This window comes from Sinohyriopsis cumingii, unplaced genomic scaffold, assembly GCF_028554795.1.
Source record: "Sinohyriopsis cumingii isolate HCF-2022 unplaced genomic scaffold, ASM2855479v2 utg001397l, whole genome shotgun sequence".
In the NCBI taxonomy this organism is placed as follows: domain Eukaryota; kingdom Metazoa; phylum Mollusca; class Bivalvia; order Unionida; family Unionidae; genus Sinohyriopsis; species Sinohyriopsis cumingii.
The window spans coordinates 4,571,208-4,588,464 of NW_028315993.1; the positions used below are offsets into that span (position 1 = coordinate 4,571,208).

General features: G+C 36.0%; 1 protein-coding gene across 1 annotated transcript in view; it reads left to right on the forward strand.

The window, feature by feature from the left end:
* Positions 1 to 17,257, forward strand: part of LOC149772563 (thyroid hormone receptor beta-A-like) — a 56,357-nt gene that overhangs the window by 11,141 nt on the left and 27,959 nt on the right. The window contains exons 4-5 of the mRNA XM_089947650.1: positions 7,617 to 7,819; positions 12,068 to 12,193. Coding sequence (XP_089803776.1) covers positions 7,617 to 7,819; positions 12,068 to 12,193 — 329 coding nt within the window. The remainder of the gene's footprint in view (positions 1 to 7,616; positions 7,820 to 12,067; positions 12,194 to 17,257) is intronic.

Genomic DNA, 17,257 nt, shown 5'->3' on the forward strand with positions numbered 1-17,257 from the left:
TAAATTCACACTCAAAGGCTCATCTCTCATGTTAATATTCTATTTACACTCAAAAGGCTCATCTCTCATGTTGTTATTAAATTTTCACTCAAAAGGTTCAACTCTCATGTAATTATTAAATTTACACTCAAAAGGCTCATCTGTCATGTAATTATTAAATTTGCACTCAAAAGGCTCATCTGTCATGTAATTCTTAAATTTGCACTCAAAAGGCTCATCTCATGTTATTGTTCAATTTGCACTCAAAAGGCTCATCTCTCGTGTTATTATTAAATTTACGCTCAAAAGGCTCATTTCGTGTAATTATTAAATTTACACTCAAAAGGCTCATCTCTCATGTTAATATTCAGTTTACACTCAAAAGGCTCATCTCTAATGTTGTTATTAAATTTACACTCAAAAGGCCCAATTCTCATCTAATTAGTAAATTTACACTCAAAAAGCTCATCTCTCATGTTATTTTTCAATTCACACTCAAAAGGCTCATCTCTCGTGTTATTTTTCAATTTACACTCAAAAGGCTCATTTCGTGTAATTATTAAATTTACACTCAAAAAGCTCATCTCTCGTGTTGTTATTCAATTTACACTCAAAAGGCCCAGCTCTCATATTGTTATTAAATTTACACTCAAAAGGCTCATCTCTCATGTTATAATATACACTCAAAAGGCTCATTTAAATAGCCCAGTCTAATTTGAGATTTTTTATTGAATTGTAATTGCCCATGTTAAAGCTTAACCATGGATCATGTTTGAATATTTTATTGACAGCCCATTCTAGTCATAGATTCTTAGTGAATTGGGACAGCCTCTTCTAGTCATAGATTCTTACTGAATAGAGATATCCCATTTTAAAGACAGATTCTTACTGAACATAGACAGCGATTCTTACTGAATAGAGATATCCCATTTTAAAGATAGATTCTTACTGAATATAGACAGCCCATTCTAGTCATATATTCTTGTTGAATAGGGACAGCCCATTTTATTCTAGTCATATATTCTTGTTGAATAGGGACAGCCCATTTTATTCTAGTCATATATTCTAGTTAAATAGAGACAGCCCATTTTATTCTAGTCATATATTCTAGTTAAATAGAGACAGCCCATTCTAGTCATATATTCTTTTTTGAATAGACAGCCCATTCTAGTCATTTATTCTTATTGAATAGAGACAACCTATTCTAGTCATTTATTCTTGTTGAATAGAGACATCCTATTCTAGTCATATATTCTTGTTGAAAAGAGACAGTCCATTCTAGTCATAGAATTTTACTGAACAAAGATAGCATATTTTATACGTTAATCATACATTCGAACTGAATATGGGTAGCCCATTCTATTAATAGATTCTTGTTGAACTGAGATAGCCCATTCTAATAGCTTGTTATTGAATAGAGATAGCCCAATATATATATATATATATATATATATATATATATATATATATATATATATATATATATATATATATATATATATATAACGTAGCCTTCTTAGTAAGAGGGGAGGTTATTTGGGTTTGGCTGGCGTTATCTAGAGGATGACCGCCCTCAATTGTTTAGCCCGGTGGGAATGGGTAGATATAATATCAACAGAACTGAGCAAGGCTATTGGGAAGAAATAATGCAATACGAGCCCCCTTAGACAAGAAAAATATTCTTTTTTAATTTAATAACATTTAATAACGGCAACTCCAATTAAATCTAAGTTATATTAGGAGAATTAATAACAGTGTCCAATTGGGATTTATTTCATCATATTAAAGAGTGGTGAAAAAAGCGCACTGTTCACGACTGATTGCATCACTTTCCTCTCGTGACCCATGTATCGCGTCTTCCTATTCTGTATTCTTCCTATTATGAACACTGAAGTTCTTCTGGACTTCCTAGTCTTTTATTCTGAACACGTCATCTATTTCCGACGTCCGTCTTCGGACTGTCCTGTCTCTCCCAGAAAGCTGTTTCCGTAAAGGACAAAATTACCCCTAAATCTCTATACTTATCATTTTATATACGTACATAAAATGTCCTCACTTACGTTACTCAGAAGCATAAATACTATCCGAACACTGATAAATTCTGACCGAATTAGTTAGATCAGGACTCTCGCTTCACAGTGACAGACCATAAATTAACAAGTGAGCGGTGTATCTAACATTACCGTATCTCTTTTCCTACGCTACCACATTCTTGATTACAATTGCATAAAATTCACAAAATTCTAGCTCACAGCAATCCCTAGCTTACAAGATTATTTAAACATTACAAAGTCAGATATAAATATGCGATTATCGTTAACACTATATAACCAGTATCGTCCTACCAGAAAAAGGAAATTATTTCATATAATCCTATGAAATCCTACACATATAAAAACTTGGATAGCATGCAGTCCGTGAAGTCTATCAATACACTAGCAACTGTAAAATTAAAGAGATACATTGTATAACAACTCTAGCATCAACATTTTTCCATGAGATTAAATAAATGATACATATATGAACAACTGGTCCCCCTTTTCTTGTTTAACGAGGAAATCGCTATTTATTTTAGGCTTCCTTGAAGACAGACTTCTCTCTCAGAATTTCGGACTAAGGAATTTCGACCCAGGTCGTCACTTTAAATTCACATTACTTCAAAGTGTACGCCTTAATTTACTCTGACCAATCGTACGCAGCGGTTCCTAAATTTTCCCAAGATAATCATTTCTTCCCTCCGGTTTTGGATCGAGGAAAGCACTATTCTTTTTAGGCTTCCTCGGTTTATTGGTGTGGTCTCTCTCAGACTTGCATCATAGAAGGGACTTCTTAGTGCCGAGAGTTAAAGGATGCTATGTGTTTTTAGTTTTCCCCCTTTGTGTAGGTGTTGTTTGTATTCAGTTTATTTGAATTTCAGTTTTAATTAATTTGGATATTGAGTTTATTCACCGCCCTACTCTAGTGTTGGGAATCTCTTTGACCCTGGCTGGTCTTATAGCTTTATTTACAAAGAGTGATCCTTGCCGGGGGTCAGTGTTGTCCGATGATTGCTATATGTGTGTGCATTTGTTTGTATACTATCTTGTATTTATGTATGGACTGGCTATTATAGATCAAATTCTTTTTGTTATTTAATGAATGATTCCTTTATCCTCCGGAAGTTCAGTAGTGACTCGTGATGAAAGCTTTTTATGTCGGTACCGTGCTTCTCGGTCTTTTGGAACCTGTAGTTTAATTTAGTGTATGTGCTTGTATAGAGGGAAAGATGAATTTAGTATTTGCATGTTAGGTGTGTGAATGTTATGTGTGTGTGTTTGTGATTAGGATTTTTAAAGTAGCTTTAAAAAAATTCAGTCATATCGCCAAGATGTCTGAAGTGTGGCAGTTTTTAGTGATGTCTAGCACTGGGGCATCAGGCAGCATGATGTCCCACCTAGTCACATTATCCTGACACCGGGCCGACCAGTCCTAACACTAACCTCTTAATGCTGAGTGCCAAGCGAGGCAGCTGTTAGTACCATATTTTGAAAGTCTTTTGTATGATTCGAGCGGCGATTGAACCCATGACCTTCCGCATCCGAGGGAGACGCTCTACCAACTAGACCACCGGAGCGGTCTCATGTTGTGTGTATTTATACCTAGTATCATTTACTAGTTTGTTCCCCGTGTTTTCGTAATGTAGTTGTTGCTGGCCCTGCTTTTGAGATCATGTACGACCCGTAATATCACGCGTGAGTCTCGTTGCATCATATACTTCTCGCTCAGCAGGGTCATACACTGTCTCTCTCTTGTATTGTTGTTGTTGTTGATGTACTGTTTCGTACATATTAATTTGTACATTTAAGTCATAATTTGTTTTTATTTAAAGCAAGCCTTCTAGATTAAAACCTTCATTGATGCTTCAGATGTTTATTTTTACAATTTCGATAGACCATCGTTAAGTTTGTTGATTACTTGTCTTCCATTTAAAATTGCAATTGCTTTTTTTGTCACGAATTGTATTTATCGTCCACATGTAAAGATTCAAGCAGCGTCCTCCAGAGTGATGCGAGGCTAGTTTAACAACAAAAATTGTTGTCAGTGTAAACTGGTCTTCTGTAACTACATGATGTCAAGAAAGAATTGCCATCTGCATAGGAACAGACAGTTAAACTCCATAGAACTTAACAAAAATACATGCAAAACTTAAATAATCTCCACAGAGCTTCAAATAAACGCCATAGAACTTAAATAAACACCATACATTTTGAACAAATGTCGTAAAACTTAAATAAACGCCATAGAACTTTAAAGAAAACGCCATACCAGATTATTATGGGTAATATGCAAAATACACATCTGTACAAATTTAAACAAAAGAAAAAGAGCCCTAAATTAGAAACATGACCTCATTATTAAATACTGAAAATTAAACAATTTGAAAATTCCTCATTAATACATCAATCAGTGCGAAGTCACAAGGATAAAGCGAACATTTATATCATTAGAAATCATGACATATGCAGTATTATTTGCAGGGCGTCTATTAATCAACATTAAAATACAAGTATACAGTAAGTTTGTCTATAATTAGAAATCTACAACTGTTGTTAAAAGTACTGAAAAACATTGTGATTAGTTTAATTCGGACTGGTAGCTATTTTTTCTTTGTGCTAAGCATTGTGATTAATTTAATTCGGACTGGCTATTGTTTTTCTTTGTGATAATTCGTTTATTAGTTCTATCATTATGGACACTATTTTAGTTTAATAATCAACGTGGGGGTGTTTACCCGATCTATTTTTATTCATATGGGAGTGAAAATGAAATTTTACTAGCTCAGTTAACAGCGATTGTTAACGCGTGTAAAAAATAAAAATAATTAAGCAAAATTAAAGTCCGGATAAAATCTCTTGCCCTTTAGATGGTGAAAATGTTTGTTCCGAGAGAACACTTGCTGTTAACTGATCATTGAACTGATATTGTACTAATTAATCTTGGGAGAGAATTGTTTGTTGCTGCTTAGTTTCATAAAGATAACAAATCCTTGAAAGTAGAAAAGTTAGAATTTCACAGCCCTGCAAAATGTAGTTATTAACATCATGAGATTAAAAGAACATTTCACTAGTTATTTAGACACTTTTATAACTGTTTTAAATAGACAGAACAGTTCACTAATTATTAAGAGACGCTTATAACAGTTGTAGTTGAAGAGAACTGTTCACTATTTATTTTGACATGTTTACAACGGTTGTAAATATGATGAATTTAGGGTTCTTTTGAGGTTTAGTTCTGATGTACGGCAGCGATAATGCGGTAGAGAAAGAAGCTCATGCTGTCAGACAACATCAGGCATTATTAATGTGCCCAAAATAAACGAAATTTCAAAGTTACCATTAAAGTAATTATTGACAACAATCATTATCGTCCATGCATCAAGCACCTGCAAAGTATCTCGGGTAGGAGTGGCTAATGACCATTTCATTTCCCAGGAATAATGTGGCCACAAATAGCCAAGGCCGGAGTAAACTCGGGGGGGATAGACAGATAAATATCGGGGTCAGCGAATGATTCCTTCTCTGGAACTTCTGGAACTTATAAGCAGTCGACGTAGCGTGCGAACCATGCTACATAATTATGCTGACTCCATCCTGTTGAAATAACAGATGACCTCTTCCACAACAAAAATATTAGAAGAAACCGCGGCAAAATTTAGTTGTGGCTTTGGAGTTGGGCAACAATTTACATCACCGAAAATAGCTTCATCTCTATGTTATTATTATTATTATTATTATTATTATTATTATTATTATTAATAATATAATAGTATTAGTAGTAGTAGTAGTAGTAGTGACCGTTCCGGTGGCCTAGTGCTTAGAGAGTCCGCCTCGGATGCAGAAGGTCGTGGGTTCGATCCCCGGCCGAGTCATAGGACTGGTCGGCTTGGTGACAGGATAATGCGACTGAATGGGACATCATAATACATGTCTGCGGCATTATGCCCTAGTGCAAGGCATCACTATATGACTGACAAATTGTTAAAGCTACGTTAAAAATCCAAATCACACACACACACACACACACACACACACACACACGCACACACACACACACACACACTGGCAAGTGTAGAGTTTAAAAGATATGCAAGGTACATTCATATCATCACGTGTATAGTTGAAAACACAAAATGTGAAAATGCAATAAAATCCAGTCAAAACGGTTTGCTTGAGAAATAAAAGTCGCTTTTTGTACTAGCAGTCAATTCATGCGCATGGACAAACATACATATTCCAGTACATGTAATAGATAAACATACCCATTCCAAAACGCGTAATAGATAAAAGTATAGATAAAGGTACCTGTTCCAGTACGTGCAATAGATAATCGTACCCGTTCCAGTACGTGTGATAAATAAACTTACCCATTCTAGTACGTGTTATAGATAAACGTACACATTCCAGAACGTGCAATAGATATTACCTATTCCAGTAAGTGGAATTTTAATTTTGTTTTTGTCAAGTAATCAGAATTTAAAGATAGAACGATTAAATATGTGATATATATTCCTCGTGAAGGAAAGTAAAAAGAGAAACACATGTCATTAAACAAGAAAAAAAGTCACATAATTATTTTACGGCAATGGCATTATATTGTTCAGACAGACATCATTTCTCATTAATGGTCACTAGAACAGTTTAAACATAATGGCAATGGCATTATCAGTCAACCATCATTTCTCATTAATGGTCACTAAATCAGTTACACATTTGTAAAATTTGAAAACTTTAATTTGGCCTACATTATCCACCTATTCAATTGCTGTTATTCTTGGAATTAAGGAAATACAGTAACAATGAAAAAGCGAACATTACAAATGAATGTTATGTGAATAATGTAAACATTAGCTACAGGTTTGTTAAACTAAATGTAAAGACTAATTGAAAATGTTTACAGTTGAAAAACCAAATAATAAATGATACTGCTTTATTTTGTTTTGGTTGTTTTTTTACGTTTGTTCTCTACAGAAAAAGCAAAGAACGAAATATTGTTTGTTTCCCACTAACAGACTTGAATGTATGACGTCATTCGTCTTCCACTCACGTCAGAATGATAATAATGTAGATTAAAACTTTAAATTAAATAATAAGCTGTCGTATAGAAACAGCGAGAAAACATATTAAAGCTTTGAACGGGAGCCATCTTATAGTGTGATCGCCTTATAATGAAGTACATGGTACACAAAGTACTCGTTCTATGTAGCATTGTCCGTAGGAACCACATAGTGTGCCACCCTATATCGAGACCGCCTCCTAATGAAGTATATAATAAACATAAGTGCTCTTTCTATGTAGCGTTGTCCTTAGGAACCACATTGTGTACCACCTTTTATCGAGATCGCCTTATAATAATGTACACAATGCATATAAAATTCTTATATTTATAAGGCTTTTAATAAACCACCATCTAATAGCGAGACCGCACTATAACGATGTAGACGATACAAATCATTATACTGCTGAATAATGACATGGGATTCACGACTTGATCCGCCGTATAACAAAAACGATATTGTAATGAGTTGCACTCTTAATGTTAACGCCCCAACAAATGTATGGACTGTGGTACAATTTGAAATTGTCTTTGTCTCATTTCAGTTGTTCTCAATGAGAAGCAAAGAAAAGCCAAGAGGAAACTCATCGAAGAGAACAGGGAACGGAGAAAAGTTGAATCAGTAAAAGTGAAAGCCAAACCATCAAACTGTGATCATGAGCTGATGTCAGACTTTGATCAGACTCTTATTAACCAAGTCATCAACGCTTACGAAAGCACCGTCACCAAAGTGCAGAACAGGGTGTCTGTGGTACGTAGTTCATTGTCAGTGTATTCTTGTGTTTAGGGCCTTGATGGACCTGGAAAGGTTCACGTGCCATATTAACTCCTCGATTTGGAAAGGTTCACATCCATATAATGATTTTAATTTAAGACCAAGATGGACCTGGAAAGGTTCAAATGTCATAGTAAGGCCTTAATGTATCTAGAAAGGTTCACATGGCATAGTGATACGATGGATCTAGCAATGTTTAATTAGCATAGTAAGGCCGTGATAGATCTGGAAAGTTGCATATGCCATAGTAATACTTTGATGGATCTGGGAACGGCTACACGACATTAAGACATCGACGAATCTGTAAAGGTTCACATTGCATAAAGGCCTCTATAGATCTGGAAAGGTTCAAATACCAGAGTAAAACTTCCATGGATCTGGAAAATTCACACGAATTAACAAACCCGCCTTGATCAGGGAAGGCTCGCATTACATAGTAAGACCTCAAATTGAAATGAAAATGAAACCTGGCTTCTGCTTCCTTGATGAGACGTACCCCTTAATAAACTTATGGAAATCATGACCTTACGTACCTCTTACTTTGAATGAATATGTTCAAACACTTTCTGCAAAGACCAAACCACAAAGCATGGGCATAATCTGTTTGGAGCTTTGGTTTGGTTGTTTACCTTTCCCTGCCAAGTGAACATAAACATCTTACCTTGTTTGTACCCGTTTTCCGAAGTCTGATTCGAGTACCGGTAATGCATTCTGTTTTACTAGTACAGTGAATTGTGTTCTACAAAGTTCATTGCATTTTTGTTTCCTATTTTGTTCCTTTATTTAAATTATTCGAATGACGGCGACGTATTGCAAAACATATTAAATAACAGTCAAAGTATTACGTATTGATAACAATAGGAAGGCAAAGGTTATTTTTCTTCTCTTGTACATACGATTTTCGAACCTGAAGTAGATTTGACATGCGTTTGGTTTTCGGATGCCTTTGTATTATTCTAATATGTCACGAAATGCTCTCTTGAAAGGAAGGGACTTGAAGAAAGTTAAGAAAATAATTTACGCATGTTTTCACCTCGTAGAAGAGATAATAATTATTTACCTTCTACAAGCTTGTACTAAATATAGCATACCCTACACATTTGTTTTAACTCCGTATTATGAGCAAAGATGACTAAATATAGCATACCCTACACATTTCTTTTTACTCAGTATTAAGAGCAAAGATGACAAAGTTTTGCATGGACATCTTTGTGAGATTTCTTAGCTGGAATCTAACACAAGGCTACCATTACAAGTCCGTTCAGTGGTGGGATTTAAAATACCATTACAAGTCTAATCAGTGGTGGGATTTATGATACCATTACGAACCTACTCAGTGTTGGGACTTAAAACACCATTACAAGTCTATACAATGATGGGATTTAAAATACTATTACAAGTCTATACAATGATGGGATTTAAAATACTATTACAAGTCTATTCAGTGGTGGGATTTAAATGCCATTATAAGTGTATTCAGTGGTGGGATTTAAAATACCTTTTCTAGTATATTCAATGGTGGGATTTAAAATACTATTACAAGTCTATTCAATGGTATGATTTAAAATACCATTACAAGTAAATTCAGTGGTGGGATTTAAATGCCATTATAAGTGTATTCAGTGGTGGGATTTAAAATAACCTTTTCTAGTATATTCAATGGTGGGATTTAAAATACTATTACAAGTCTATTCAATGGTATGATTTAAAATACCATTACAAGTAAATTCAGTGGTGGGATTTAAATGCCATTATAAGTGTATTCAGTGGTGGGATTTAAAATAACCTTTTCTAGTATATTCAATGGTGGGATTTAAAATACCATTACAAGTCTATTCAATGGTGGGATTTAAAATACAATGTCTAATTATTCGGTTGTGGGATTTAAAATAACCTTACAAGAAAATTAGGTGGTGGGATCTAAAATATCATTGCAAGTCTATTCATTGGTTGGATTTAAAATTCTATTGCAATTCAATTATGTAGCGGGATTTACAATATCATTACGAACCTACTCAGTGTTGGAATTTAAAATACATTACAAGTCTTTTCAATGGTGGGAAATAAAATACCATTACCAAGCTACTTTTATGTATAATTGTCATGGAAAATAAAGAACCGTTTCAGCCACCCAGAAAGTTTGGACTTGCAAATAAATAAAGAGGGACAGATGCATGATTCTATAATGCAAATAGGGACAGATGCATGATTCCATGATGCAAATAGGGACAGATGCATGATTCCATGATGCAAATAATGACGATACATATCTGTGTCCTACATGTATATGTTTGAGCCTTGTTTGTGTTCGGTAAATATATATGATGTACGCTTGTGTTGCCTACGTGTATACGTATGATGTATGTGTTATCTACGTTTATATGTATGCAGTATGTTTGTGTTACCTATTTGTATATGTATTATGTAAGTTTGTGTTACTTACGTGTATAGGGGCCCCGAGTGGCCGAGTGGTCTGAAGCGCTCTCTGTTACGGATCACTGCCATCTCACCTCTATCTGTGTGGGTTCGAGTCTCGGATTCGGCCAATGTGGGTATGTGAGAAAGCTTGCCAGTAGCTTCTACGTATAATATACGCTCTTTTAAGACACATGAAGTTCGTGTATATTGTTTGACATTCGTGTGTTGTACAATCGTTCAAAGTCATGGAAAGTTGTTTGGGTTGAAAATGTAAACACCTCAAAGGACTTTGAATAAAGGGTGGGGGTGCAGGGCACTTTTAACCTCAAAAGATTTGTTTTCTTCAACTAATATAATGGATATGATAAGTCTTTATTGCTATATATATATATATATATATATATATATATATATATATATATATATATATATATATATATATTTGCTAAAATTATTTTACAACCGGATTTTATATAAATATTCCATTCACACCAGCCCCCTTGGCAATATCAAATGATCGGTATCTAGTGCAAACCTGAAGCATTTAATGTCTGAAACCCTTATAACAATGGGGTTATTGTTATGATCAATCAAATAGATACCCAAGGTTGAAGATATTTTTTCTCTCGATGTGTTCAGTTTGGTATATAGAGCTGATTCTTCTAAAGCAAACGAGTAACAACAAGCAAACGTGCATTTATTTGCGTCGAAAATCACAGGTTGCTACTACATGTATATTTGATACCGCATGGTCACCGACCCTTCTGATGGTCATTGACTTCTCATCCTACACGCTATCAATCGTACCACAGTACCGATATAAGCCAATGGCAGCCAGTGCATGGCCATTGTTAGAGTTCAACAGCCGGGGATAAAGTGGTGAGAGAAAGGCACTGGCTTTGGATGGGAGGGGTTGGGGTTAAGCAGAAGAAAAAGCACAATTTATCGTAAGTTTCATACCTGTAATTATTTAATAATAGTGAGAGACATTTAATTAGTTTTAGTGGTCTATTATAATAATTTGTAGAAATATATCAAATGTTTCGGTCAATGGCAGATGTTGCGGAAATTTATTCCCCAAGAGAATATTGCAGGATAGTTTTTCTGGAATTGTTTATACAGTTGTGTCCCTTGTTATAAAGTTTGATTCAGTGTTATAAAGATTTATCCTGTGTTATACAGCTTTGTCCTGTGTTATAAAGATTTATCCTGTGTTATACAGCTTTGTCCTGTGTAAACGTCATAGGGAGGATAATCCTGTTAGCATTTGGTTTTACATCGATACCCCCCCAGCTCTCTCATCACCGTCATTTAGTCCCAGTATAAACAATCTTGCTAAAAATATTGTTTGATATTTAAAATGACAGTATATTTACGCTAACATAGTTTTCCGGAAAGGTTAGCTTTTTATTGCCTTTTTATTTAATTTCGGGTATTATTAGATATTTTGTTCACTTGCTATTTTGGAAAATATAGTTGTACCGTAAAATATCCAAAAGCAAAATTATACCGTAAACAATCTTAAGTAGTTTTCTAACGTAAATTATATAATCAGTGCAATTAAGTTAATTAGTGTTAAACTGATAATTTAAGTAATTTCCGGGAATACAGTCTTGTAAATATTATAAAAAGGAAATTGTTCTACGATGGAAATACTAATTTGCTACTTGTAATATTACTGCTGCTGCTGCTGATACTACTTTTACTACCACCCCTACTACAATAGCTCTTAATGCGAACAGATTAGCTGCAACGTTATCTGTACATTGTACAAGAGAACAATATTTTTTCTTTATTTTTCAGTCAGACGGAGTCAATGCTGAATTTCAGTCCGCTGACCCGGAGGTATGGCAGCAACTTGCAGATGCCATGACCCCCTCTATTATCAAAGTCGTCGAATTTGCCAAAGGTGTTCCAGGCTTTATCCAGGTAAACCATTACTGCAACTATTTCCAAATTAACTGTACACTTTTCGAGCTTTTGGTAGCGGGAAAAATGCTACAATCTTTAATTATTCAGACTGTTGCTTTTGTAATTACACAAAATTTATAGTTTATTTTAGTTTTTTTTTTTAAAAAAAGGGTCGGTACGTGATTACAAAATCTCATTTTCTCATCAATATTGCGAACTTGTCCAGAGCTATTGGCCAAGTTATACTCTGTATTCAGTCGTGCATTGCCCTTGTCCGGGCTATTGGCCAAGTAATATACTATATCCAGTCGTGTAATGCCCTTGTTTCAGGCTATTGGCAATGCTATAAACAGTATTCAGTCGTGCAGTGCCATTTTCCCGGGCTATGGGCCAAGTTATACATTGTATCAAGTCATGCAGTGCCCTTGTCCCTGGCTATGGGCCAAGTTATACATTGTATCAAGTCATGCAGTGCCCTTGTCCCTGGCTATGGGCCAAGTTATACATTGTATCAAGTCATGCAGTGCCCTTGTCCCTGGCTATTGGCCAAGTATTACACTGAATCCAGTCGTGCATTGCCCTAGAAGCTTTTACTGGGGAAAACCCAATGTCAGGCTAGGTAAAATGTAACAAGGCAGTAATGCCGTGCAGGCTTATGGATGTAGTTTAGCATACCAGAAACGTGACCTAAGTAGTGCTGGTTCGAATCCTCTCATTTGATAAGACCAGGTCAGCAAGCGCGGTGTGTTCTTATTCAAGGTATTTTATTACAAATGAGGCAATGCCACAATAACGCACTAAATAATGCACTTAAATTGCTATGCCGTAAAACACCAAACCAGATCAAACCAGTCTGAACACCAAACCAGTCTAAACAGCAACCCAGATCAAACCAGTCTAAGTTAGTAATTCGGATATTTTATCTTCTTCTGAAATTGCTTGATTTCGGATGCTTATACTACATTGGAACACACACACACTTTGTCACACACACACACACGCGCGCGCACACACACACACACACACACACACACACACTTTGTCCTGATTAATTTTATGTTACGCTAACACACACAAACATTTTGTCGTTATCTTAATTTCATATGTATATACTGGACTGAAATATTCCCCCCCCCCTTTGTAGTTATCTTCGTATTCATACACTTGTATACATGTATATAGAAAACCTTGTATACAGTTTAAAGGAACCTTGTAGAGATGTATATAGGAAGCCTTGTATAGATGTATATAAGAAACCTTGTATACATGTATATAGGAACCTTGTATAGATGTATATATGAACCTTGTATAGATGTATATAGGAAACCTTGTATACATGTATATAGGAACCTTGTATTGATGTATATAGGAACCTTGTATAGACCTATATAGGAACCTTGTATATATGTATATATGGAATTTGTATAGATGTGTATAGGAAACCTTGTATAGATGTACATAGGAACCTTGTGTAGATGTAGATATAAACCTTGTCTATATTTTATAGGAACCTTGTATAAATGTAAATAGGAAACCTTGTATAGATGTATATAGGAACCTTGTATATATGGGAACCTTCTATACATGTATGTGTATCTAGGAATATTGTATACATCTATATAGTAACATTGTATATAGGAATCTTGTGTACTTGTATATAGGAAGGAACCTTGTATCCATGTATATTGGAACCATATACATAAGTAGTGAAGGGGGGCACCCTACGGACAATGGGAATTAGCATTACAGGGACCCCTGGGTCACTCTACGGACAAGGGAAATTTAACATGGAGAAAAATCGTGGGTCACTCTACGGACAAGGGGAATTAACATGGAGAAAATCGTGGGTCACTCTACGGACAAGGGGAATTTAACATGGCAATAAATCGTGGGTCACTCTACGGACAAGGGGAATTTAACATGGGATTTTTTTTTTAAAAATTTTTTTAAATTTAAATTTAAATTTAGGCAATTCAAAGACTATCTCTTTTCGAGAAATATGGCTGGCCCTGAAAAGGGCCTTTGGGTTTTTTCTTCTTTTAACTTCTTAACTTCTTCCACCATCCTCTTATTTTGTCCATCATTCCTTTCTTCTTTTTCTTTTCTGTTTCCGGCAACCAGTCCGGGTGACCCATGGCTCGGAACTTCTCTTGGATTTTCATCCAGTTTGCATTTAGTTTCTCTAGTTCTTCCTTTTTCTTTCTATTTTCTTCTTCTTTTCTTTCCTTTGACCACTTTTCTTTGATCTTCTTGACCTCTTCGGTCAGCACATTCCTCATTACTTCTTCCGCTTTCTTAAGCTTGTCTAAGCCCCACTTCGCGAAACACCAATCTGTCCATTCCACAATGTCTTCTAAAAAACACCTTACACTTGTCACATAAACTATCGCTTCTTTCAACTTACCCACTTTCACATACGGTGGGTTAATTAAACCTCTGATTCTCTTCTCCTCATCCTCTATCATTTCTTTTACTATATCGATGGCTAAGTGGAGGCTGGTTACTTGTCTTGAGACGAAGTCTTTTGTCACTGCATGCCTCCATTCCTGTTCAAGCCTTTCTGCTACATTCAATCCATCCACCATCCAATACCAACTTCCCATAAGGTTGTTGTACAAAGCTGAAGCTGCTGGCATCTTCTTGTTTGCTTATTCCGTAGAATGGGCTCCAATGGCAAACACTGTTAGTTTTATACTTAAAGCGCGAACGTGAAGGAAAACATCCCCCTAAAAACATAAAATGGATCTTACCTAGATCATGACCCAACAACGCGCGTACGTGAAGGAAAACATCCCCACTTTTTTCATTTCATATAATATAACCCCAACTATACTCTTCACATACGCTAAGAAACCCATAATCTACTATTCACACTAACATACCTGAGCTCTTACAAACACAAACTCACTAACACATACCCTCACAATTTTTAAGAAAGAGTTAGTGTTTATATACTCACTACTCTACCTACACACATTGGCAAATCTATCGTTACTTCTTTTCTAGAGTATTGGGTAGCCCTGAAAAGGGCTGTTTTTTTAAACTCCAGATGCACCTATCTAATGGTTGCACCGTCCTGGCCTGGCGCCGCACACGCATCTTCTTCCCCAGTCTTCTTTCACCTTTCTTCTGGGGAGCGCAGAGGGAGGATGATTCGCTTCAACACCCCAATCCTCTGTCTCGGGAATATTGAACGACATCCTCTCTTCTCTTTTCTTTTCTTCTTCTTCCCTCTGTCTTCTCTCCTCTTCTTCCTTCTTTATTCTTGCTTCTTCTACTATAGCCTCCGCTGATAGTTCGTTTACTATCCGCCTGGCATATTCCAGGTGCATCTGGAGTTCTAACAGTTTCACTATTCTGCTAGTCATTCTTCTGGCTGTGTTGATCAATCAACAAGGGTAGCTGGACTGCCGAACGAGTTTCAATTTATAGTGAAAGCGCGGACGTGATGGAAAACATCCCCTAAAAAACATAAAATGGATCTTACCTAGATCGTGACCAAAATCAACAACGCGCGGACCTAAAAGAAACACTCACTCACTATTCTAAAATTTTTTATTAATCACTTCAATAGACTATCCACATACGCAAAGCAATCCAATCTAACCCCAAATATACACCTCAAACACTAAGAAAAGATATCATTTTAATCTACTATCCATACCAAGTTACGTGAGCTCTTACAAACACAAACTCACAAACACACAAACACATACCCTCACATTTTTTATAAAAGAGTCAGTGTTTATATACACACTACTCCACCTACACACATTGGCAAATTAATAGTTATTTCTTTTCTAGAGTATTGGGTAGCCCTGAAAAGGGCTGTTTTTTGTTTTGCTATGGCATTCTTTTTTTAGTTTCTAAGAATGCGATGTCCTCTGATTATAGACTTTCTGGCAATAGGTCTGCTTCTTCGGAAAGAGAAGAAGAACTCTTTGGTGTCGATACGGCAATCGACAAAGCCTCTGTCAGGTTCAGGTTGCTGCTGCTGCTGTTGTTGTTGCTGTTGCTGCTGTTTTTGAAGTCTGTACTTCTCTGTCCATTCTTCTTTCTCCCTGTTCACTTCTTCTCTGAAGAGCTCTTCTATCAGGTCTTCAGTGATTTTTAACATTCTCACATTCTCTATTTCTTCTGGCTTCGGTATCAGACTGTGTCTGACCCTATGCAAATTCACGTAGGCTTCGTTGAGCTTAGCTAGTTTGGAGCACATCTTCGTAGGAGGATGAGTCGACAATGGATGGTTAGACTTGAAACAACCCGGTTCTTAAAGTGAAAGCGCGGACGTGAAGGAAAACATCCCCCACACGATTTTCGATTCGCAACGTTCAGTGATTGTCATGAGAGGGATAGTAAGAAATGAAAGAGCATCAATTTAACATTCTTATAGCTAAACAAAAGACAAAGGCATTTTTTCAAAACACAACATTTTTTATTCAAAAATCACTTAACACTAAACAACAACATTTTTAACAATAATCCAACACTATAACATCAAACAATTTTTTTCAAATCACAAACATTTTTTTCTTCAAATACAATCTACTTTAAACAAGGCTGACAACGTTGTGAATGAAATTGTGATTTCCACTGTTGGAAATCATTAGGCCATTGATGGACACTACGTTTCCTAGCTTGAGACAAAAGATAAGCATAATGGTCACAAAACCATCGATCTACTTTCACATCGTTTCTAGCAGAAGAACGAGGATCGAAATGAGTCACTAAATGTTCTAAGGAATAGCCCAGGCTGCGATGATGCAGAAAATACACACAGTACTGTCCACACACCAAGGAATCTGTGCCTTGTAATTTCACGTTATTGAATCGGGTGGTTTGAGCATTTCTTCTCATAAAGTCGATGATATCGTCTTCCAAAGGGGGCAATCCGTACGAATCGAAATATTCCACACATCCTTCTTGAGGAAAGTAGACGGCTACCCAGTGGGTTCCTGGGAGATGACTGTCGTCCGTGTTGATCACGTAAGCTTGATGGTCTTTAGGTTTGCGATGAGGGAGTTCATCTTTAGCACAGACGACAGGATTCCAAGAAGACGTATACGAACTGTGGTTCAAAAG